General features: G+C 39.1%; 1 protein-coding gene across 1 annotated transcript; it reads left to right on the top strand.

The window, feature by feature from the left end:
- The first annotated feature begins 18 nt into the window (after window positions 1-18).
- On the top strand, window positions 19-26,477 carry LOC142851581 (cytochrome P450 3A13-like). Its single transcript, XM_075975381.1, has 13 exons — window positions 19-177; window positions 2,266-2,359; window positions 4,296-4,348; window positions 4,919-5,018; window positions 9,307-9,420; window positions 9,646-9,734; window positions 12,031-12,179; window positions 15,032-15,159; window positions 17,427-17,493; window positions 20,835-20,995; window positions 22,755-22,981; window positions 25,608-25,770; window positions 26,189-26,477. Exons 1-13 carry the CDS (start codon window positions 107-109, stop codon window positions 26,282-26,284), a joined length of 1,512 nt encoding a protein of 503 aa, XP_075831496.1. The 5' UTR covers window positions 19-106; the 3' UTR covers window positions 26,285-26,477.
- The last annotated feature ends 207 nt before the right edge of the window (window positions 26,478-26,684 follow it).

The raw sequence follows: 26,684 nt of genomic DNA, 5'->3' as shown, positions 1-26,684 counted from the left end.
CTCACAGCTGGGCAGGAAAGGAAGCTCATCAGGCTCAGTCCTGCAAGGTGAAGCACAAACATCTGAGAATAAAGCACAAAAGAGAGACTTGATTAAAGAAGAAGCAATGGACCTGATCCCAAACTTCTCCATGGAAACCTGGATACTCCTGGCTACCAGCCTGGTGCTCCTCTACCTGTAAGTAAACTATCCAGGCTCCTCTCCTCAGTGATTTGGACTTGGGAATATGAAATGGATAATTCTTTCCTCTCCCTGTTTGGAAAATCCAAAGAGAAAATGAAGGGAAGGCTACTTAAGTGTGGGATGTTACAAAGACCTAAGGTGTTGCTGTTGGTCCTCTAAGGGGATAAATATGCATTCCTCTTCTACTGAACTCCACGTTCTGTGGATAGGATGATAGAATGACCTAGTTAGACTTAGAGTATCCTCTGGTTGAGTCTCAGTTTTTCCCCAGATTAACCAACCAGAGTTTAACAAAAGCAGATTACAAATAACTGCATGATGGGAGGCCTCTTCTGCAATATCTCAGGATTGTGGTGATGGGAGGAGCTTGTGTCATCTTCACCTGAGTCCTCTGCTGCAGGAGGTATATAGTGTGGTCCCATGTGCTCAATAGTGCCACAAGGACATATGTTCAACTATGTTCATAGCAGCATTGTTTGTCATAGTCAGAACCTGGAAACAACCTAAGCTCCCTTAGACCAAAGAATGAATAAGGAAAATGTGGTACATTTACACAATGGAGTACTACACAGCAGAAAAAAATAACGACATCTTGAATTTTGCAGGAAAATGGATGGAGCTAAAAAAAAAAAAACATCATTTTGAGTGAGGTAATACAGACCCAGAAAGACAATTATCACATGTACTCACTCATAAGTGGTTTTTAAACATAAAGCAAAGAAAATCAGCCCACAAATCACAATCCCTGAGAATTTAGACAACAATGAGGACCATAAGAGAGGCATGCATAGATCTAGTCTACATGGGAAGTAGAAAAAGACAAGCTCTCCTGAGTAAATTGGGAGCATGAGGACCTTAGGAGAGTGTTGAAGGGTACGGGAGAGGCAGGAAGGGAAGCAGAGAAAAATGTAGAGCTCAGAAAAATCAATAAAAATAACTTTAATAAAGGATAAATGCTCATAGCAATGTGGAAATAGAAATTTCTATGATAGGATAGAAATAGAATCTCAAACATGGTTTTATTCTTTGAAGAAAAGTATTTAAGATATTGTGGCAATATCTTCCCAGATGATCATGCTTTACAATTAATTGAAAAAGTTTTATTTCATTCTATTTGATCCTAGAACTTCTATGAGATATGACCAGCAGTCTTCTTCCAGAAGGTTAAAGTGGGGCTGTTGCTCTCAGTATTTGTGACAACTGATTGTATAAAGTGATTTCATCTGTTTCTAAGTGAGAAAAATGCAAGCATAATGCATAAGCAAATGCATGGGATAGATTGTGTGTGTGCTTTGAAATAAACTTCCTTAGCTGGTTTTCTTCAGTTCAGCAGTTTCTGCTGTGCTGTCTGTCCATCAGGTCATGTGAATTTCTCAGAGTAGGTGGATAAGAAAGAGAATAGGCCAGTGATGACATAAACTCTACCCAGGTATGGGTTAGGACAGTCATTTTCAATCTATGGGTCGTGACCCCTTTGGGGTCAAATGACCCTTTCAGAGGAGTCACATATCAGATATCCTTCATATCAGATATTTACATTAAGAGTCATAATAGTAGCAAAATTACAGATACAAAGTAGCAATGAAATAACCTTCTGGTTGGGGGTCACCACAGCATAAAGAACTGGATTAAATGGTCACAGCATTAGAAAGATTGAAAAGCACTGAGTTAGGAGGAAGCATAAAATATTCCTCTCCTCTCAAGGAAATATTCTCAGACATGCTTGTGGATTTCAGCCCCCACTGAAGATCACTAGAAGGACGGATCCACTGACGTCCACGCAGTCTCCACATGTGGAAGTATTCTAACCGGATTCTCACATTAACAGTGACATTTAGGGAGAATTGTAAATAACTTACTTTAGGAGTTAGAGCCAAAACAATTCATCTACTTTTTGTGTTTCGTATTTGTGGGCTTGGGGAGTCTCTCAGAAAATGTGGAGGTAAAAATAAAGATCAAAACCAATTGTTGACATTGACATTTTTGTCACTCCAACCTGAATGTTACAGTTTCTGTGTCTGTAACTGGCAAGCCTGCATAACACACAGTAGTGATCCCTAAACTTGACCTCCCACTTCACAGGTACGGAACCTATACACATGGGACTTTTAAGAACTTGGGGATTTCTGGACCCAAGCCACTGCCTTTTGTGGGAAATGTTCTTGCATACCGAAATGTAAGTGTTGCTTGAGCATCCTGCTTGACTCACGGTTGTGAAAACTGTCTTAGTTCCTTCCATTAGGAAGGCCAAATCTTGGATTAAAACTCTCCGATTTTACTATTATTGTCTTTGGAGCCTCTGGTTCGTGCAGCTGATCAGCTCAGACCTCTGTCATGCCTGTTCTCATGTTGAGAACTTGTTCAGATTTGTGAGCCTCAAACGAAAATTTGTTTTTTTCCCCAGTACATATTCTACCAAAAGACAGTAATGCCTCCAGAATCTTTTCTAAAATTTACATTTGTTTGTTTGTTCAGTGTGTGTGTGTGTGTGTGTGTGTGTGTGTGTGTGTGTGTGTGATGTACACACAAAAGTAAGAGAATCACTGTGAGACTTGATTTTCTTCTACCTCATGATCCTAGGATCAAACTGAAGTCAACAAGCTTGGGTGGCAGTTGCCTTTACCTACTGAGCGATCTCACTGGCCACTTTTGTTTCCATAGCTTAAAACATCACTTGGCAAAAGTTTTGCTTCATTTTGTTTTTCAGTTTCAAAAGTGTTCTAGTTGCCTTCTGTTGCTGAGATTAACCACTCAGAACAAAGGAGGTGGTGAGATGAGTTTTGTTCCTAGAACCCACATGGCACCTAACAACATCCGTAACTCCAATTCCAGGGGATCTGACAACTTCTTCTTGCCTCCTTATACACAAGGCGTGCACACAGTACACATGCGTACATGCAGGTAAAACACCCAAATGCATAAAATGCAAATAAATCTTTAAAACAAAGCATCATGAACACTGCAAATTAGGGAGAGGTTTCCTTTCATCTTACTGGTTGTGATTCATCATTGACAGATGTCAGGTCAAGAACCTGAGTCAGAAACCATAAGGAACGCTGTTTCCTGACTCTCTTAGGCTCCTGTTAAGTATCTTTCTTATACAGCCCAGAACTACCTGCCCAGGGGACAGTGAGCTGGGTCTCTTATATCAATTAACCATTGAGATAAGCCCCCACAGACATTGGCTTCACAGCCCAATCTGATCTTGAAGACTCCCTTCCCAAATTGTTGGTTCTGTCCAGTTAATAATTAAAACAAACTAGTACAGGAAATAAGTCACAGAAATGCTTAGTTTGCAGTGCTTCATAGTTGTGGCATTTCTCCATCTTTCTGCGTTCAGTAGGGACCCTGTATACGCATTTTTCCCTTGCTGTTTTCTCACTCAACTACAAATCTGGGACTCACCCACTCTCTAAATTAAAAGAGGTCTCACGTTAGTTCCAGTTTCTAATTCCTCTGGTGTTCTAGAGAGAGATTATGAGGTAAAGAAAAGGACTCTAAATATGGAAATACACAATGACACCTGTTCCTGGGACACTCCCTTGTTTTCACCTAGGTTCTGTTTTCTCTTCACCTAAAAAAAAAAGGATATCTCAGAGAGCTTGAGCATTTAGGGATGATGTGGGGAAGCAAACACAATTGTGAGAGACATGGTATTTACTATTATTCACAGACAAGAGTAAGTGGCCAATGTTGGGGGGAAACTCTGAAAGATTACAAGGCCCCCATTTCAAATATCTCCTATATTCTATCTCCCGCCCACTTATACACCTTGGAATAAGGGCCATCCTCTTTTTGTCGGTGATGGATAGTTAGCACGACTTAATGAGACTCAAATTATTTAGATATAGACAATCCGAATAGAGACAAGAGCAGTCTTCTTAAGATAATAGTCAGGAGCAACAAGATGGCTCAGTTGATAAATGTGTCTTCCACCAATCCTGACTACTTGAGTTTGATCCTTGGAACCCACACAGTGAGAGATAAGAACTGACTACCATAAGTGGTCCTCTGTTCTACACACACACACACACACACACACACACACACACACACACCAAATAAATAAATGTAATAATAATAATATGTTTTAATTTTCTTTCTGTTCCCAGGGATTTTGGGAGTTTGACAGACAATGCCATGAAAAATATGGAAAAATATGGGGGTAAGTGTTCTGGAAGCCTCTATTGGTTTTACTTGAAATGATCACATATCTCAGTGCCTAGAAGACAACCATATCCCACAGCCTCTTGAGTTGAGGGTATGATTATAAGGATCTCAGAGGTTTTTCTTACCAGAGGTCCCATGTGTCTCCAGGTACCATGTCCACAGACTGAATTCTTCTGATAAAAGTTACATATTTTAACTTTTCTCTCAGACTTGATCACCCTGGGATGGCTCACCTGATTTTTCTGTCTGGTGTCTGGCTATTCAGCTCAATATTCATGTTGTACATCACCCAGACTTTAAAAATGTTCCCCTTTATTTCTAGTTGTGATTTTTGTCGAACTATTTTGTGTTTGCCCCTCCCTGAATGAGCAACTTTATACTTCATTTCATGAGACTCCTGTGATATGTGGTCCAAATTCCTGACTTGAACTAGGAGCACATATAATCGTGTATTGCACAATTTGGATTATGGGTCATGTAACATCTGGGTCAGCATCTGGGTTCTGAGCGTGCCAGAAGCAGAATCCAGCTGGTTGGTTGAATCCTCTCTGCTTTGCTGATGCAGGTTTTATGAAGGCCGACAGCCTGTTTTGGCTATCATGGATCCAGAAATGATCAAATCAGTGCTGATAAAGGAATGTTATTCTACCTTCACAAATCGCCGGGTAGGCATCCATTTCTTAAATTATTCCAACATCTACTCATGTATTTATGCATTAGTTGGATGTTTTGGTCTTCATGTTACTTTGTGTATGTGTGGGTGGGTGTGGGATGTATAGCATGTGTATTGTAGATGTTTAGTATATGCACGCGTGTGTAGATGTCCCTGCCTGATACATACAGGAAACCAGAAAAAGGTGACAGGTTCCCTGCTCTTTCACTCTCTCGTTCTCTTATGGTGTCTCTCACTGAACTTAGAGTTAAGCTGGCAGCCAGAAGCCCTCGACATTTTTCTGTCTCTGCCCCTCACACAGCTTGGGTTACAGGTATATGTGGTCATGCCTTTTTTATTAATGGGAATCTATGTTTATTTTCTTCCTTATCAGCATATATTTATTTTGAAAAATAATGAATTTTCTTATGACATTTCTTACCATATATAATGCACTTTATAAATATCTTTCCATTACCATCTTACATCTCCCTTTCCCTCTCCCTCATCTCTCCCTCTGGTCTTCTTCCCAAATATACCCCCTTCTATTTCCATGGCATTTAAAAAATCTAATATAGGTATGGCATATAAGAAGAAGCTTGTGATGTGTGTTTCTGAATCTGGCTTATTTCTCTTAACATGATGGTGTCCAGTTCCATCTAATTTCATTCAAATGATATAGTTTTCTTCTTCCTTTTGACTGAACCAAACTCCATTTTTGTGTGTGTCCATTTCTTTATCCATTCAACTATTGATGGGCACCTGTGACAACTAATCTTGATTGTCAACTTGACATATGCTAAAAGGAGGGGACTTCAATTGAAGAATTTTCTCTGATAGGCCCATGAGCGTGTCTGTGAGGCATTTTTTGATTGTTAACTGATGTAGAAGGGTGCAGTCCACTATGAGTGATACCATCCCTATGCAGAATGATCTTGACTGTATAAGAAAGGTAGCTAAACATGAGCCTTGGTTCAAGCCAGTGAGCAGCATGCCTCTGGTGGTTTCTGCTTCAACCTCTTGGCTTGAGTTCCTCTGTTGGTTTCTGCTAAACCTCTTGAGTTCCTTACTTGGCTTCCCTCAGTAATAGATTACAGCCTGTAAGCTAAAATAAACCCTCTCGTCTACAAGTTGCTTCTGGTCATGGAATTCATTTATCACAGCACAAAAATCAAACTAGAACAGTATCTAAACTGATTCTACACCATGGCTATTCTGAATAGAACCACCAAAAACCATGGGTGCTCAGGTATCTCTGTGGAATACTGAGTTCAGTTTCTTTACTTTTGTACCCAGCAGTAGTGTAGTGGAGTGTGTGGTAGTTAAATGTTTAGGCTGATGACGTTCCTCTATATTGGTTTCTATGGTGGCTGCACAAATTAACACTCCAACCAGTAGTGCATAACAGCTCGTTTCCAGCATATCTTCACTACTATTTGTTTAACAGGAGTCTTTCTGTAAGGAAGTGGGAGAATCTTGTTTGAAGGATGCAAAATACCTACTTTTAATTTTGTGGATTATGCTGTGGTGATGTGTCTGAAAATTCATTCCAATAAGCCTTCTTGTTGGTTTCTTGTTTACCTTTACTAAACTACAGTTTTAAATTTTAATCTAAGTCTGAGATCTGTTTTGTGTTATGCTTTACATGAAGTATCAGATTTAAGGCAAAATTTTTTTCCCTTTTTATTCCGTCTTTCTAGTTTTTCTGACATAAATGAGTCACTTTTGCACCTGAGGGAAAATATCTGGAGTCTGGGAAGATGGATCAATGTATAAAAGCTGATAGAATACAACCTGTGTTCAGTTCCTCATAATCCATACAAAGACTGGACACACACAGATGTATGAGGAAATGGAAGTAGATACGTAATTTCCAAAAGCTTATAGGCCAGCTGCCCTGGTCTAACACTGGGAAAAAGCAGACTCTGTCTCAAACAAGGTGAAAATTTAAATACCAACATCCAAAGGTTGTCTTTTGATCTCTACATACTTCATAGAATGCATATGCCTGCACCCATACAGAAGAAAGTATACACACACACACACACACACACAGAGAGAGAGAGAGAGAGAGAGAGAGAGAGAGAGAGAGAGAGAGAGAGAGGTGAAAGGGGACCACATTCTGGTATGGAATCATATCAGATTAGACTACAAAGAGTCAATTCATTAAACCAATGATTAAATGATTTTATTGAGGACCAAGAAAGAATGAAAATCATTTGGGGCTGTGTCTGTGGATGAACTACTCATTCCCTGTTAAGTACCTTAGCCCTGGGTCTGTTCCTCCTATAACAGCACATACTCTTGATTGTTGTAGCTGCCTTGTGACTCCACATGGGGCAGAACAATTGGTTCCTCTTTATTTTCAGAATCCTTTCTACCTCTTCTTTCATTGTCTTTTTATGCAAATTCAGAATAAGCTTATTGATGCCTAGACATGAAAACCCCACTTACCTATGCTATCAGAAATGAATTAAACCTTTTGATAAATTTGTATAAAATCACTGCTCTTAGAACTTTGAGTTGTATATGTATTGCCTACATACATGTGTCCATGTGCACATGTGCAGAGGCAAGTACAGAACATTAGGTGTCGAGTTCTAGCATTTTGCCTTATTCTCTTGAGATAGAGTCTCCCACTGAACCCAAAGGTCAATGCTTCATCTTGGCTGGATTTACCAGTGATCCACCAGTCTCTGTTCTCAGCACTGTAGTTATGGCACATGTAGCCATAGCCAACTTTCTCTAATGTGGGTGCTGGGGATTCAAACATGGGTCTTCATGTTTGAGAAAAAGTTCTCTTAATTGATGAGCCATCTTCTTTGGAAGAGCTATCTGGTCTCAAAATATTATATGTTTCTTCATTCCTTCAAATTTTGTTTGGTTCCTTTCACCATCATTTTTACAGCTTCTACAGTACTATACATTTTTGTTAAATTCAAATCTAAAATATTTCATCTTCTTTTTTATTTATTTTATTGTGATATAAGTATGGGTGTTTTGCCTGCATGTATGTCTATGCAGGATGTTTATGTTGAGCGTCTATGGAGCTAGATGAGATCAGCAAAACCCCTGGAACTAGTTACAAATGATTATTAGTTGCCATAAGGTTTCTGGAAATTAGATCCTGGTCCTCTAAAAGAGCAGTTAGTACTCTTATCCATTGAGCCATCTCTCTAGCCCTTGGTATTTCATTTCTTTAAAATGATTGTCAAAGTGATTTGTGTTTATTGTGGTCTTACCTACTGTCACCTTAGAAATTCATCTGAATATTTATTTATCTAATATCTTACAAAGGTGTTTGGACTCACATAAAAAAAAGTTGAGTATGGCCACAGGTAAAATAACTTCAGCATTGGAGACAGACAGGTGGATTCCAGAAGCTCACAGCCAGCCTACACAAAACAGTGAGCTTCAGGTTCTGTGAGAGACCCAGTCTCAAGAGAGTACGGAAGCATGACAGCGCAGGACACTTGATGTCCTCTTCTTGCCTCTGCACATGCACACATGAACATACTAGTGCATACACTGAATGAAAAACACTAAAAACATTGGTTTTTCTCTAAGTTTATTATATGTTGAATTTAATTTTAATATAGCGGGTAAAAGCAGGCAAATTTTTTCATTCATCAAATGCAGAATGGGCTCAATTTAAAATACAGAATGATAAAAAATATCCACTTTTGTACTGAACACATGTTTTCTTTTTTGAACGCATGTTTTCATGGGCCTAAGATTCAAGAAGATAGTGCCAAGTCTAGCATAAGGTGGGAAGAGAAGTACAATCATCTACACTTAAGAAAATCAGCAAGAAAAATATTTTACTTTGAATTACATTATTTCTTCCAAATAATACCTAAATTCTTTCCGGCACTGTTATTGCTTTCTCAAATCACTTTTATCACCCCTTTACCAAGAAGCTTCTAATATGAATATTTGCAGTTTATCACTGGTCTGTCTTTACAAGGCCATCAGTTGTCATCAGTTCCTTTCTACTTGGCATACACTGGAAGAATGGGCCAGGTCTTGTTGCTATCTAGTTCCCCTGAAACAGCTATGCGGAACTTCTATAGAAGTAAGGAGCTAAGTTAAAAGTCGTAGAGCCACATGTTTTGGCTGAATGACTGCTCAACCCTCCCAGGAGGTGGGATAATTTAAGACAAATATTCACTGAACATGTTACATTAACCAACTATACAATCATAAATACTTTTAAATAAATGATACCTGCATTATTTTTTTACAACTGTAGAATTTTTCAAGCTTATATATGGCAACACCATTTTTGTTTTGGTTTTTAGGTTTTGGGTCCAATTGGGTTTTTGAAAAAAGCAATCACCTTATCTGAGAATGAAGAATGGAAGAGATTAAGAACATTGCTGTCTCCAACCTTCACCAGTGGAAAGCTCAAGGAGGTAAAGAAGTAGTAAGTTCTTCATTGGAAACATGAAGAGCAGATCCTGGGGACAGGTGGAGTGGAAGATCACAGCTCTTTTCCAATCAGTGTCCTCTGGGTTGAAACTTCCTAAGAATGTCATTTTGTGTTAATGGGACCTCTTGCTTTGTCATTGGGAAAGTTGTGTCCACTGGGAACTGAGCTCCCTCATCTCACTATGGATGGAATTTTGTTTTGTGTGTAGATGTTCCCCATCATTAACCAATTTGCAGATTTGTTGGTGAGAAACATGAGGCATGGAGTGGAGAATGGGAATCCCATCAACACGAAAGAGTAAGTACTAGCACAGTGGTTGGGGGCTGGGTTGTTGTGTTAGAAGCATTTCTGTTACTGCAACAAAAATGACCAGAAAGAGAAAGGCTTCATTTCAGCTTATAGTTCCGTTGGGTTGCTTGTCCTTTGTGGCAGGAAGATGTGGTATCAGGAGCTGTAGTCCAGCAGGCCATACTGCATCTAACATTAAAGAAATAGGAAGCCCAGCCTATATAGATTCAAGATCTGGCTGTAGCAACCTACTTACTCTAATGAATCTCCACCTCCTAAAACTGGGAGCTTTCTCAAACAGTACCATAGGCTCAGACCCAAGAGTTCAAACACATGAACTTATGGGGGACATTTCACATTCAAATCACAGTAGTTGTTAGTAGACACTATAACTGCCATCTAGGGTGCTGAAGCTCCTGTTGTTAAGATGCCTCAAAATAGACAGGAGTGAGTTGTTGGTGTTACAACTGATTACAACAACTCAGTCTTCTGCTGAGGTTGAGACCTTATGACTTAACATAAGTCTTATGTTATGTTATGACTTAACATAACAGCCTTATGACTGTAATAGGCCATCTGAGAAAAAGGGCATCTCCCAGGAGAAGGTAGGGTGGCCATAGATGAAAGGATGCCACTTCTTTTTATGGAAGCCTTGATTAATCTCTCTATCAAGTGTTAATTTGGAAATTGTAGGAAACAAAATAGATAGCTTAGAAAGAAAGATCATCATTTAAAACTCTTCTGTTAGTGTAGACTCCATGGAAAATAGACAGCAGAGAAAGCATTTAAGTCCTATTAGAACACAGTGTGTGCACCGGGAAAGTTAAATGTAGAACTTAGATCAATTTCTATCTCATCCTGGGCTTATGAAGAATATCAGTGAAGCAGTAAATACTCCCTAGGATCAGCGAGATGGCGCAGTGGGTAAAGGAACTTGCCACCAAGACAGAGGACCTGAGTTTGATCCCCAGGACCCACACAGAGGAAAGAGAGAACTGACTCCCAGAAGTTGTCCTCTGAATGTACGGCATGGTACAAGTGTGCTCACATAAATGCACATACACGCAGACACAGACACCGCACAGGAGCAGGTGCACATGCATGTTTCACCCCGAGTCGATAAATGAAAATGTAACCAACCCACTATTTCTTTTTTAACCCATTTTCAAAGAGTGAAGTCCCAGTAAGGAAGTAAGCATTGCCGCTGGATCATTTTCTTGAATAAACTAGGGCCTTTTGAGTTATTCAAGGAACACTGATAAAACATACAGCTCTCTTCATGAATAAGGAACATGTGGGCACATAGTAGAGGTTTTCTCTGGTGTCTTTACCGGGAATATTGCTGATTTTCACAACATACAGCAACACTTCTACCCTCGCAGTACTGTCAGCTCCCTGGTACTCGGAAAGGCTAATCTGTCAGTACCTGGAGCATGTGCCGTGCTCCAGGAAATTAATAACAGTTGTTGTGTGTTGTACTGAAGATGAATTGGCCCTGGGCACAGATACCAGTGATGCACAAATTCCTGACATAGTGTTCTCTTTCTTAGTATCCTGGGCATTGTCCTGTTGGGACTTCATGCTTCCTAATTCTTTATCACCAACACTTCATCAACACTTGTGCAGTTTGTCTGATTCTAGATCTGTCTATTTCTATGACCCCATGCTTCCTGATGTCTTTTTTATTCTCATATCTACTTCAGTGGTAAAATTCCCTGAAAAGAAGGAAAGTTAGGGGGAAAAGAGTTCATAAAATTTCATAGTTCCATGTTCCAGTCAATGTTGTTACAGGGAAGTCAAGGCAAGAACTTGAAGCCCCTAGTTATATCCCCTGTGAAGAACAAGGAGAAATACATTCACATTTGTGCTCAGTTTACCTTTTCTACTCTTATACAGTCAGGGCCTCAAGCCCAGGGAAATGTACTGTCCAAAAAGGACTGTCTCTTTCCACATTCACTAGTGCAGTCAAAGCAATCCATCACAGACATCCCCAAATGTCAACTTGAGGCAGACAACTTCATACTGCAAATCTCTTCCAAGATAAACATAGATGGTGTCATGTCGGCAACTAAAGCTAATCCTCACCACATCCACATCACAACCCAGTGCAAAAACAGTGTTAACACCGTCTTCTGATCAACTTCTCACCAGAGAATGTGATGGAGGCCTAGATCCATCACAGAAGGGGTCCTGGCAGTGTCTGCCATGCCTTGGCTTGTGAATTTACTCCCAAGTTATCCATTATGTATGTTAGAAGAAATAAGAGGAGGCATAGATGTTAATTTCCATGTGTCTCTCAATTCAGCATCTTCGGGGCCTACAGCATGGATGTGATCACCGGCACATCATTCGGAGTAAACGTTGATTCCCTTAACAACCCACAAAATCCCTTTGTACAAAAAGTGAAAAAGCTCTTAAAAATTAATTTCTTGGATCCATTCTTCCTCTCAGTGAGTATGTGAACTACCATTTCATTATTTGTTTTTTCCCATGTTTATTGTTTGATGGTTTCATACATTTTATACTGAATATCAGTCATTTTCATTCCCCTGATCCTCTCTCCCCTCCTCTCTCTCTACTACTGATTTTGTGAACTTTCTCTCACATGCATTGTACATGGCCCATTTAAGTGGGCTGATTCATGAAGATATTCACAGTCATCATTATAGCTACAGAATACTTTTGGCAACTCGGAAACACTGCATGTTTAGCTGTTGGCTCCCTGCCTTCCTCTGGTGTAAGAGACATTTCTTGTAAATGGAATTGTATAATTTACCATCTTTTGTTTCTGGTTTTCTATATGTTTTCAAAAGCTCCTGTATCTTGAAGGATGTTTCAGTATGTCCTTTCTTTTCGAGGTTGAATTTGTTATTGTTGGTCATTGGAATTTTTCAAAATTATGGCTGTTATTAATGGTGTTGCTCTGAATATTCTTATTCAAGTTTGAACAATAATTTTCATTTCTTTTGGACATATACTCAAATGGAAGTGATGAGTTTTATATTAATGTTTAGTGTAATATATGGACTTAGACTGGAGAGATGGTTCAGAGTTAAGAGTACTTGCTGGTCTTCCAGAGCACCCAAAATAGTCCCCGGAATTCATGTCAGGGGAATCACAGTCATCAGTAATTCATTCAAGAGCACCTTCACTCAGATGCACAAACCCACATGCAGGCGCACACACTTACATGTAATTAAAAATAATAAAATAATAACAATAACAAAATAATAAATTATGCTAAGTGTTTTGGGCAGTGGTGGTGCAAACCTTTAATCCTAGCACTCGAGAGGTACACACAGATGGATCACGGTTAGTTAGAAGCCAGTCTGGTATACAAAGTGAGTTCCAGGACAGCCAGGGCTACACAGAGAAATGCTGTCTCGAAATAAATAAATAGATAGACAGACAGACAGACAGACAGATAAAGATAGATAGATATTGAAAAATATAATGCAATCATATAATTCTGGAAGTTCCTTTAAACACTTTTAAATATTGGCTTATCTAAAAAATGTTTTGCATCTATGAACCTGCTTTGCTCGTTTTCATTTGTATTGACATGGCTCTATTACACAGCAGATCATCTGCTGTGTTAGTTTGATTTCAATTTGATCATGGGATTAAGGGTACTGTGACCCTATAGAGAATTTTGAAGATGTTTTACTTCTCTGTGTTTTGGAAGTATTTGGGGGAAATTGGCATTGGATCTTCTGTACTCTTGGAGGAATTCACCACTGAAATCTTCTGGTCTTAGGTTTTCCATGATTATTAATTCTTTCTCATATTGTCACAGGTCTATTACACATGTTATGCATCTATTTTTAGTGAATTTCTATAGTTTGTGTATTTCTAGGAATTTGTACATCCTAGCTTAACTGTAACTCAAGCAATTCTTATAATTTTCCAATTAACAATAGAATAACTTATTATGCCCTTGTGTTTTTGATTCCCCCTAAAACTTCCACTATGCACACTAGTAATTTGAGTAATCACTCTATTTCTAGAACGATGCCAGCTAACAGTTAACTATTTCTAAGGATATTTTTGAAGAAGCAACTTTTGCTTTTGCTGATTTGCTCTATCTTTTTTTTTAAATTTTATTAGTTCCCACTTTGGTCTTAACATCGCTCCTACTCTGCCCAGAATGTACGTTTCTCTCTTAATGGTACTCTTCATAAAGTGTTGCCATTAAAGATCAGGTTTTTTCAACACTCAAATTTTCTTCTGAATGCTGTTTTGTCTCCATCTTCATAAGGGTTTTCTTTTTTGGTAGTACTATTATTAGTGTTGACGTTGTTATTATTTGTGTACCTGTATAAGTAGAGCTGCATTGTGAACATTTGTGGGCAAGATGTGGGACTCAGGTATCTCTGTCTACCACGGGTTCCAGGAAACTACTTAGGTTCCATGGTAAAGGATTTGCCTTCTGAGTCATCTCACAAATCCCTACAGTTGTTTATACCATGCCTTTTTTCTCTTTTCATTTCAACATAATTTGGAATTGCCCCATAGTTCTTGACCTTTGGGTTCTGGAAGAGTGTGGTGACGATCAATTTATATACTTTCCCAACTTTTCTTCTATTGTCGATTCCAGATTTCATTTCCTGATAAGTGAAGAATGCCGACTATGATATTTCTAACCTGAAAACACATTCTGTGTGTGTGTGTGTGTGTGTGTGTGTGTGTGTGTGTGTGTGTATGTCTGCCTGCCTTTATCTGCCTACCTGCCTGTCTTTCTGTGTCTACAATGTACACAACACATCCACACTCTTACATACAGGTAAAAAAATAAAAAAAAACTTGTATGTCATTGCTCATTCTTTCCACCTTGTTGGAAACAGGTACTCACTGGCTTGGAACTTCACCAAGTAGTCTGCGCTAACTGGCTATTGAGCTTCCAGGAATTCATTGTCTCCACTGCACTTGGCTCTTAGCCTAGGTTCTGGGAAGCGAACACAGATCCTAACACTTGCAAAGCAAGCATTTTACCCACTGAGCCATCTCACCAGTCTTGAAAGTTCTTTCTTGAGCAGTGGACTGAAGCCTGATCTATCCAAAAAGACCTTGATCCAACATGTCAAGGGAGAGAGTCAAGGAATTTAACCCTGAAACCATTCAGCAGGCACCATTGATATCACCTCTATGTCAGTGCCCTTTCCCAGTCAGTGGTCTGGAACCTGAGAAAAGGGGAAGGCTTGGTTGAGGTCCTACTAACTTTTGATGTTTTGAGTGTCAGAATAAATGTAATTATTCCTGGTACACTGTGTATTTTCACCATGGTTTCTCCTTTCTCTCCCCTCTAGTACTCTTTCCATTCCTTATCCCAGTATACGATGCACTCAAAATGACCGTGTTTCCAAAAGATGTCATAAGCTTTTTTAAAACTTCTGTAGAACAAATGAAAGAGAATCGCATGCGAGATAAAGAAAAGGTAATATCTGGTCACACGAGGCTATTCATTTAATGATAAAATGTTAAGGCATTTGTTTGTATGTTCCACATAATTTTAAAAATTAGACTAGGTTAAGAACAGAGAAATTTTTTTTGTAATTCCCGTGTGCGTCTTTATTTTTTTTAATTTATTTATTTATTAAGGATTTCTGCCTCCTCCCCGCAACCGCCTCCCATTACCCTCCCCCTCCCCTGATCAAGTCCCCCTCCCTCATCTGCTCGAAGAGCAATCAGGGTTCCCTGACCTGTGGGAAGCCCAAGGACCGCCCACCTCTATCCAGGTCTAGTAAGGTGAGCATCCAAACTGCCTAGGCTCCCCCAAATCCAGTACGTGCAGAGGAATTTTTATATTTAAAAAAAAGCATTGGGAATAGAGAGTTAAAATAAGTCCAGATGAAAGCATTTAGAATCAAATGATACATATTATGACTGAACTACCATTAAATTAATATTTTTGAGATGAGAAATTCACATGCCAGAAAAATTTTTTGCATTTGTGAGGTTATAAATTAGTTAAGGGGATTATGGAAAACTTTAAGGATATAACTCAAAAAAAATTAAAGTTTGTAAATCCTTGGTGCTGAGGATAAAACTCAGGGCCATATACATAGTTGGCAAACACATCATCCTTGAACAATGGCCCAAGGTGTCCTGGGTATCCAATTCAACCCTACGATAGAGCTATATGTTGGGAACAGAATTTGTCATTTCAGTGTTAGATCAGGAGATCCCAGGGTATCAGCCATTATTAATGGCTCATTTCTTCAAGGATTAAGGTCTTCTGTGATCTTAGTTCACACCAGGAGGGAAAGATGAGCAAACATATAAAAATTATAACTCACATATATTCCAGCCACCTTCCTGCTGTTCATATAATGATATAATAATAAGGGTCAAATAATAACATAAACTTGTGTAGGAGACAGATGTACTCCCACGTTTATTGGAGCTATCTTAAAATTTTCAAAGACTATTAGAGGAATGGACTTGAGTGTTCTATCATGAATAAAGAATAAACATCTGAAAAATATGTTTAACCTATTTTTTATATATATTTAGTATGTAAATATATGTGTATGCATGTATCAAACCCCATTGTGCCCATTGATATGTATACTTTATATTTTTTAAGTATGACTTAACATAATTTTTTAAATAAATGAGATGAGACAGCTGAAGAAATGACTCAGCAGTTAGAAGTCGGCCCATTCTTGAAGAGAACCAGAATTTAGTTTCCAGTGCCCACATTTTAGTGAGGCTTGGGGTTCATCTCATCATGTACATTAGCTTCATGGACTCCAGTCCCCACTTTTGGCATTTATGGGCACTCACACATTCACACACCCACACAGAGACACACATAAAAACAGAAATAAGAATGATCATTTTTAAAAAAATGTGAGGCAAAAGTTACCATATCCTTTCCTAAAAGGAAAAACTTTTCTATTTAAACATTACTTTCCAAGAACTTTAATTCACCCACTGGTAAAATTTCAGTTCCAAACCTATTATTTTATAAATGTTCCCCAGAATAATCTATTTTAAGTTATCTGGTGCCATTCAGTGTCTGCTTTATTTTTAGCTTTTAATTTTTGGAGACATGGTATAACTGTGCAGTTTTGCCTCTTCTCAGACATCTTGACCCAAAAGCTGGGAGTACAAGTATGTGTCAACCTGCCTGGCTGGTCTCAACTAAATTTGAGCTTCTTCTGGCTTGAAGTGGGCACCAGGCTTATCCCGTTATCCAGGCTTTGTTACATACAGCCTGGGTTCCAAAATAAGGACGTCCAACCATCATAGGGACAAGACTAGATAAACCCCAAGATACTACTTGCTGGAACATTTCAAGATGCTCATCCCAAAACTACTGATGAAATTTGGAAATGGCACAAGTTTCCTCTATACAGAAATGGTTCATATAGAAGGATGTAGACTAAAGTCCAGAACTTCTTTCTGTGTGAGCACACATGTGAATGGAAGGAGACTATCAGGACTGTTGAGGACCTAAAGGGTCAAGAATAGCAAAGACCAGAGCTGCTGGACACATAGCCAGAGTTCACACAAACAAAGCATGCTGCTCTCCAAAGCTGATATGTGGACATATGTCCTTACCACTGGATCTAGTACTCTAGTGAGATTTCTGGTCTGAAATAAATAATTTTTTTCAGAAGCATAGCTAGTTCTGCACTTGTGACCCTCTCTGACCACACAACTGACTTTGCACCTTCCAAAACTATTTTCTTTCAGCAAAGATTGGATTTTCTTCAGCTGATGATCAACTCCCAGAATTCCAAAGACAAAGAGTCTTATCACGGTAAGCAAAGATGGTATCTACTGATGTGGAACCACAAAGACAGATATTTGTTCTGGAAATAGGCAAGGGGTTACCCAGGCAGATGAATATTTCCACAAAATACAGTGAATATTATATATTCAGCCAGAATAACTTTCTAAAAGCACAGGATTGTTACGGTGTTCAAAGCCTGAAGGGAAGCCATGCATATGCAATTTAGAACTGGAGGTCATCAGTGGTCTCTGCATCTCATGCAACAGAACCAATACCATCTGGGCCTCGTCTAGACCCACTGAGTCAAAAGTTCTGCCTGGAGATTTGTATCTAGACATGGAGCAAAAGGAACAGCCCCACATTGGTGATGGTAGTTGGAAACCTTGATTTATAGCCACGCTTTGATTTCCTGTGTAGTTGATAAGGAACAGGTGGAGAAAGCCTTGGGGCTAGACACATATCCCACCACTCTTAGTAGTTTTTCACCTACGCATTTTCTCAGCATGGATGGCTTTGGAGGAACCACTGCAGTGATAGTTGGAGAATGATGGCTTTCTAATTCCATCCTATCTAGTAGTCCCATTGTAGGGGAGAGACAGCTATATGCCATTTTGTTTCATTGTTTTCTTTTTTCTCTCTTTCTTGCCACATTCCTTCTTTTGTTTCTTCTTTCCCCACTCTCTTCCTTCTATCTTCCAACTTCTCCTTCTCCTTCTTCTTCTTCTTCTTTTGTTTCTTCTTCTGCTTTTTCTTCTGTTTCTCTCTCTCTTTTTCTCTCTCTCCCCAACATTCTCATAATCATACATTAATCCTGTTCCCTTCCCATCATAATTTACACTGAAACACAGATTCAATGACATTTGTCCAGTGTATAAGCCCTTGCTTATGAACTCTTAATTCCTTTTTAAGCTAATTAAATATTGATCCATTAAAATTAAACAGCTTTGTATTTCTGCTTGGCTACTACAGAGAGAGCAGAGTTATGAGTTTTTGCACATCTACTTTTATGCACTGGTAATTTTCCTGTTGCTGTGAGAATCATAAATCTAAAGGAGAGAGAGTCTAGTTTGACTTGTTGTTCAGCTGATAGTTCATTCATTTTTGGAGACTTACAACACATGGGATTAGGCATGGTCACAGGAACAGCATAGAGTGACCAGAAAGTGTAGTCAGGCTACCAAACCTCAAGGTCCCATCCCAGCAACCCAGTTCTTGCAAGGAAGCTACAGCCTTCTTCACAAGCATCATCGCCATCTAGAGACCAAGTGTCCAGACAAATGAGATTGAGAGGGCACTTGACATTCAAGCCAAAACAATAACATAAGCTTCATGTTCACTAGGACAAAGAATCTGACTGGCCATCTTCCCACGGAGAACACCACAGACATCGTAGTTAGCAAACAAGAGCTCTATAAACTCTGCAAACATTCATTTTCCACTGTTTATTTTTCAGTTTTGAATTTGCAATGTCAGCAGGTTGTTTATTTCTAAAGGTCCCACTCCACCTCTTGCTCAATGCCTAACTGTTTAGTGCTTAACTGAGCTGAGCTACTGTACAGATTAAAACTCAAGAGGGAGAGCAGCTGTTTTCAAGAGCCGTGTGGTCCTGAGCTGAAGCATAGAGCAGAGTGGGGAGGGGGAATACAAAGCAGATGATATTGAGCCGTGACTGAATAAGCATTGCTAACCTTATTTTATGGACACGTGTTTTGTGTTCCACGCTCAATGCTCCTTCTTCTGGCGTTTTTTTTTTTTCTCCAGCTACACTAGTTCATTGTTTAGAATGAGGTCACTCACCACCTCTGTAGCTTCTTAATTAGCATAACTTCTGTTATCAACCATTTGGGAAGACTAGAAATTCTAGTTCATCAGGAAGATTGTTCACAAAAACATCACTCCGCATCAAAGTTGTTATTTTGGTTTGAGAAATGTAAGCGTGCTTGGAGATTTTGTATTTCATTTTCACTAACTGCTGTGTAGAGTCCGCTGACTACACTTTGAGAATTTTTAATATCATTGACATGGATTACCTAAAGTGTATTTAGTTCACAGATCCATTAATGTTCCATACACTCAACCCTTTTTATTGAATGCTCATTCAAAGTGCTTCAAGCTATATTTTACCAAGACTAATTTCATGTTTTCTAAGGAAGAGCTCCCTATTTTATTTATAAAATAGATTTCTTGGGGCTGGCTTGGATGGGTCAATAGTTAAGAACACTTGCTACACAGGCACAAGACCTTGAATTTTAATCCCCAGCAACTACATAAAAAGCCAGGCATGGTTAAACATGCATCTGAAGGAAGAGACAGAGGGAACGTTAAACTCTGACCAGCCAGTACAGCTGACAAAGAAAGCTTCCATGTCAGTAAAAGACCCTATTACAAGGAAATAACAAAGAAAATGACAGAAGAGGACATCCATAAAATCACAGTGGCATAAGATTGTGAACAATGACTAGTCAAGTGTCTAGACAGTTCTGCTGACGTCTGTGAGACATCCTGCTCTTGCCCCCAACACCACCAAGTACTGATACAAATACACCACATACACAAACCACACTCATATACACGCACACATACCACACTCACACACACACCACTTATACAGACTCACAAACAGTTATACACACACTACTAATGTACTTTCACATGCACACTCACAAACACATGCACATCACATGTATCGTTCATTCACGCACACATAATAATTTTTAATTAAGCAGAGTTAAAGGTTAAATGTGCCATACTTATCTGTCTGTAAAGAAGTACTAGAAATTTTTTATTCTTACAAAGAGAGGAAATAAATTGAAGAAAACACGTAGATGTTTTCTATAATCATACCCAGTCATCCAGAGGTGTGCTAAAGACACTGCCATACTAAGTAGACATGCTTTCTCTATAGATTGCAAAAGTATGGTGCTGATAAGGGTGTTGGTATGAGGAGCAGATGGACAAGAGAAACATAGACCTTCGGGAAACTGTGTTAAAATGACTTTTCCATTTTATCCCCTTGTCATGGAATTAAAAATAAGCCTGATATGACCCTGAATTGTTTTTCATGTTCTCAGTAGAGATTTGTAATTTTTCTTTGGGTTGCTCCTCATCTAAACCATGATTTATACTCACCTCCTTCACCCAAAATGTATGTCCTGGACTGATGAGATGACTCAGTCGGTAAGGCACTTTCTGCCAAGCCCAAAGACCTGAGTTCAAACCCCAAGACACAAATGGTACAAAAATAGAATTCACTCTTGCAAGTTCTCCTCTAACTTTTAAACACATATTTTGGCTTGCTAGACTCTGCACACACATCAATCAATCAATGTAAAAATAAGTGAAATAAAATGTTTTCCCTTTTCCTCCAGGTTTATCTGATCTGGAGATTGTGGCCCAGTCTGTTTTCTTTATTTTTGCTGGCTATGAGACCACCAGTAGCGCTCTTTCCTTTGCTATGTATTTGCTTGCCACTCACCCTGATGTCCAGAAGAAACTTCAGGATAAAATTGATGTTGCTCTACCCAATAAGGTGAGGATATGGGACCTGGAATGGCAGTCTGGCTCTTTTTCACATTAGGTGAGAATCTTTGCACAGGGCGATAAGCATCGATTCTTTTTTCAGTTCTATTTAAGAAAGATCTGAAGAGATGAGTGAATGGGAAACAGGCATCAGACACTGCTTTTAGGATTGTAACATCTTTATAGATGAATGTTGGTACATCTTCTTTCATTGTCTGTCATTAAAAACTACCAAGAGACAACCACAAAATCACAGTGGCATGAAAATGTGAGCATTGGTTACTCAAGTGTGGGGGGTTGTCAGCTCTGCTGATGTTGTGGAGTGTGCTGTTGCCTGCTCACACTGTTGTCTGAGTGTGACTGGCCTTGGCTGGGCTGAGCTGGGTAGACTGATTTAGCTCTGCCCTACACATCTCTCTCCACTCATAGGTGGCCTGAGTCAAACTCTTAATCCAACATTATGATCTGTCCAAAAGTCCCATAAAGTAATAGTCACATGTTACCCACATTGGTCTTTACAAATCTACCGAAACTGAGAGGCTGTGGGTGTGAGGATATGTAGTCTGCGGAAAGGGCTGTCTGGTTTGTCATTCTCTTCAGAGCTCACAGGAAGCCCTGAAGGAACAGCCATAAGGCCGGACCAGCAACATAGAATAGGACTGAGTAATGGATCCTGTTCTCACTGTGATTTTTACCATGGTCAGAACTGAGCATTTGATAGCAATGGCTTTTTCTGTCTTTTGTTGTATTTAGTATAGAATAGACTGTTAATACCTCCTTAGATCACTTACTGTTTTTGTTTTTGCTTTTTGCTGTACAACCATGTTGCATGCTTTTATTTAATTTTAGACTATGTTTAATTGAAAAGAATTGCATCACTTTTCCTCCTGCCCTTTTCTTCCTCAAACCTCTCCCATGCCCCAGTTCTCAAGTTGATAACCCCCTTTTGATTGCTATTGTTGCATAAATAGATACACATGTTTTTATGTATGTACACATACACACAATCTGCTGAACTCATTTTTGTTGTTTGTGTATATATGTTATATATGTAAATACTCTGCATTTACAATAAGAGGGTTCATCCCTGAGAGAGGCTAATTCTTCCTCCTCCAAAAGTTATCAGTTGCCTGAAGTTGTTTGCCTAGGAGTGGAACCATGTGAAATTATCTCCATCCATTCACAAGTCCATTTATATTGCCACTGTTCTGGTCTTCTTTATGCATACATTTCTAAGAAAGACTGTATCACAGCAAATTTCCTCTTACAATCTTTCTACCAACCTCATATTCTCCATGTTCCCTGAGTTGTAAGTGCAGGAGCTGTAGTGTAGATGTATCTGTGATCCATTGATCTCTATATTGTGTCCAGTTTCTTATAATGATCTCCATTTGATGTAAAGAGGGGCTTCTTTGATGAGCTGTAGTAGCTATGAAAGTTTATCTTTCAGCCATTTTAGATTCTTCTGTTGAGAATTCTCTGTTTAGGTCTGTACTCCATTTTTTATTGGATTATTTGTTCTTTTGATTTCTGTGAGTCTGAGCCCAGCCTGGTCTACAGAGGTAGTTCCACGACAGTTACACAGAGAAACCCTATATCAAAAAAGAAATACTTAGTAAATGGTAAAGTTTTTTTTTATCAATAGCAGTTATTCTGTGGAACTCCAAACACTTCTGCAATACTCCATAGATGAAAATAATTCAAAATATTAATTAATTAATCTCTCTCCCTCCTCCTCTTCCCCTCACTCTCCCTTTCCTTTCATCTAGGCACCTGCTACATATGATGCCCTGGTCCAGATGGAGTATCTGGACATGGTCGTGAATGAAACTCTCAGATTGTATCCAGTTGGTGGGAGACTTGAGAGGATCTGTAAGGCAGATGTTGAAATCAATGGGGTGCTCATTCCCAAAGGGACTGTGGTGATGGTACCGACCTATGCCCTTCACAAAGACCCAAAGTGCTGGCCAGAGCCTGAGGAGTTCCGCCCTGAAAGGTACAGAGACCCTGGAAAGAGACACTATCCAAGACTGGACTAATTGAAGCATGATTTATTGTCTCATGGTGTTAACAATATGCTTGTAGAAACAACAATTTGTCTGTCTGTGTCTCTGTATCTCTACTTGCCTGTTTTTTCTGTCTATGTAAACTTTCAAAAAAAGTATATCATCTGCCATTATTTTTCTCAGCATGATCTTGTGTTTTATAATATACTTTTCATTCATCTCAGACTTTCCTTGCCATTCCCATTAGCTGTTCCCATCACCTTTAGAGAACATTTGCATCTCTCACTTGACTAGACACTGCCTCCTGGATCTTCTGTTATGGGTGCAATAGTGTCACTGTAGGCATGGAGTCCCTCCTCCATTGTGCTTACAGAAGCCCTTCAGAAGACAGTGGAGCCCATGGGGTCTTACACTCCTGTCTCCAGATGTCATCCTAGCCAGCTCCTTTATACTTAGTGACTCTTCTAAGGCAAAGTCACCTGCCAGTCTAGAAACCTCCTTCTTTGGAGATGCCTCAAACTGATTCTTCTGAAAATTTTGGAGTCAAAGTTAGTCTTCAGTCATAGTTTTATATCTAAAAATACTATTTTCTTGATCTCCTGTTTGGTAACCAAAGCAGAGACTAGAAGTCTTAGCACTGAGGCTAAAAATCAAAGGGAGTTGTGACCCAGATATGTACTGATATGGATTTTCTATTGTCAGAATACATGCCTTAGTGGTTGTGGCGTGCCTGCTGCCACCATAATATTTACTGAGGGCTTCAAGAGGGGTTGATGCATTCCAGATGACTTATGTGTTCCCTTCAGTCTCAGCAATTCTACTTCCTGTAGTATTGAGACTATATAAGCATCAATCATTGGTTATATTTATGATGAATTTTTGACAGTGAAGCAAATAACACATGCCTATTTCCTATATGGAATACTCAAAACACTGATAAAAATCCAAATATTAATGTAAGTCTACTAGAGAGAATGGTTGACAAGTGCCCGAAAGTAACAGATAGAAATTATATGTTCAGCATTCTAAATGGATCTCTGTGTGCTCAGTAACCATTCATCCATGTCAGCTGCTCCACACACATCATCCACAACTCTCAGCTGCAACATAGAATGTGTGTATATGTATGTATGTATAACATACAATTCATAAATACTTGAGAATCTCTTTCAAAATATGTGTTACAGTTTGAAATACATTACCACATAACAATTATCACCCTTCTAAAAATCATTATTCTTCTCTTAAATATTTAAAAATTATCAAATTAAAATAAAATGTATCTTCTCAAGGACAATACAATGCCCAATGACACATATAAAGAAAAACATTGATGGTACCACACTGGAGTGGCTTTGTATATTTTCTATGATATCTGACTTAAGTACTCAATAAAGAAGGAAGGGAAGTAGGAAAAAGCAAAAGAATGGGGAAAAAACAGAAGCAGAAGAAGAAAAAAGGGATGAAAGGAAGGGAGGGATAGAAAAGAGAGAGATAGAAAAGAAAAGAGATACAGGGAGGTAGGGGAAATGATGGAAGAAACAGAGAAGGAAATGAATAAAGGGAAGGAGAGTCGAGGAAGAAAGAATGGAGCTAGCAAGAAAAAAATAAAGATTGTGAAAATAGTCAAAGAAAGAATTGAGCAAAAAGGAGAGAATTATACAAGGCAAAGGGAAAACAAACTTCCAATAACATACTTCCAGCTGTGGTATCCTCTGAACCCAATGAGCATGTGGCCAGAAAAAGTGGTACTTGAGGCAAGAACATGCTTTCCTTCTATTGGCCTCATTTTTGTATGTCAGATTATGAACATATCACTGGGCTAAATGCGCTTTACTTATTTAAGGATAAATTTTCTTAAACTGGGTGTGGTGGCACATGCCTTCAATCCTGGCACGTGTGAGACAGAAGCAGGTAGATCTCTGAGTTCAAGGCCAGCTTGGTCTATATAGAGAGTTTCAAACCAGCCAAGACTACACCGTGAGACCTTATCTCAAAAATAAATAATAAATAAATGTTCTTTTGAACATCTTTGATGTCATCTCAGAATGACTATAAGCTTCTCCGTGGTAAAGAGAGAGGGAGAGTCCTGTAGCCTAAAATTTCTGCAATATATCTCATACGCCAATGCTTAGAAAACATCACGAAAGACAGGGAGGACAGACTGTAGTGGCTAGAAGGTGGGGAGGTGTCTCTTGGACAAGACATGGCCATTGCCATTGTAGGCACACAACATCTGTGGCTTCCTATAAAAAAAAAAAAAACTTGTGTGTGTATGTGGATAGTACACCATACACACACGCACATGCACACGCACACACACGCACACACACACACACGAGCACACACTCAAAGACACACAAAGAGGCATGAAAGTAGGAGGTGACTAGTAGGGGAGAATGGAATGGAAGCAATAGGATCACAGTGTATTGTATACAACTAAGAACTGTCAAAAATTAACTTTTAAAAAGGCCCCAAGCAGAATTTCCACAAACAGCCCAGGCAAGTAACATCCTGCCTACTAAGGCTGTGTGTATGTGTAAGAGATATCAAACAAGGAACTGCTACGAATTTTATGCTTTGTTAACTTGTCTTCATCTACTCCTGTGGGACCAGGTTCAGCAAGAAGAACCAGGACAGCATCGATCCTTACACATACCAGCCCTTTGGGAGTGGACCCAGGAACTGCATTGGTATGAGGTTTGCTCTCATGAGCATAAAAGTTGCTCTTGTCAGAGTCCTACAGAACTTCTCCTTCCAGCCTTGTGAGGAAACTCAGGTCAGCGTGCTTTCCCAATAAGTCACATACAGTTTGGTTTTCTTAATTTGGACCCTCTATATGCAGAGAAGAATATGCGTGTTATTTAATCTACTCTATGAGCCAAGTAACTTCTTTTGTAGTATCTGTTGAGGTTTGGAGCTTCTGGATTCAGGAGTTGGGGGACTGTATCTTATGCAGAGGCTGAGGAGTAGTTCATTCAGGAGAATGCCTGAATTATAAGCATGAAGGCTTGATCTTTATCTGAAGACCCCAAATATTTAAAAAAATTGCCTTCTAAGAAATGATAACTAAAGAAAGGAAAAATAGCTCTCATGTGCACGTAAAGAGTATTTATCCTTGATGAATCTCTTCCTTGCTTCTGTGCTTGGTGACCCTTCATTGCTTGGCTCTTACTGTGTTTGTTTAATTCTTGCAGATCCCTTTAAAACTAAGAAAACAAGGATTTTTTCAACCAGAAAAATCTATTATTCTAAGGGCTGTATCAAGAGATGGAACCCTAAGTGGAGCTTGACATAAAGTCCGTTATGAGACTGCATCCCATAACTCCAGATGCCAGCTGATTCTGTGAGAAATATGCAGAAATCAAGATGGCATTGGTTCTCTTCATGTATGGGGGACTCTAGGCGTTCACCAAATTGCTCACCTCCTCTAGCCACCAAAGTTCAAAAATCACTCGCTTCCCAAAATAGAGAAAAGCAAGAACATTTGTATGTGTGTGAGAGTGTGGTTATTTTTTGTTTGTTTCACTTTTGGATTGCAGTGACTAGTTGGTTGTCTTTAAAACAATGTCATATAAAAAAACAGTGTCATATGTATCCCAGGCTAGAGTCAAAATCTTATATAGCAATGGATATCTGAGAATCCCTGACATCACCTCCCAAGTACTGAGTTATCATCCTAAACTACCATGC

This window comes from Microtus pennsylvanicus, chromosome 1, assembly GCF_037038515.1.
Source record: "Microtus pennsylvanicus isolate mMicPen1 chromosome 1, mMicPen1.hap1, whole genome shotgun sequence".
Lineage (NCBI taxonomy): Eukaryota > Metazoa > Chordata > Mammalia > Rodentia > Cricetidae > Microtus > Microtus pennsylvanicus.
The sequence above is the reverse complement of the archived record's forward strand: the minus strand, read 5'-3'. Positions and strand labels throughout refer to the sequence as shown.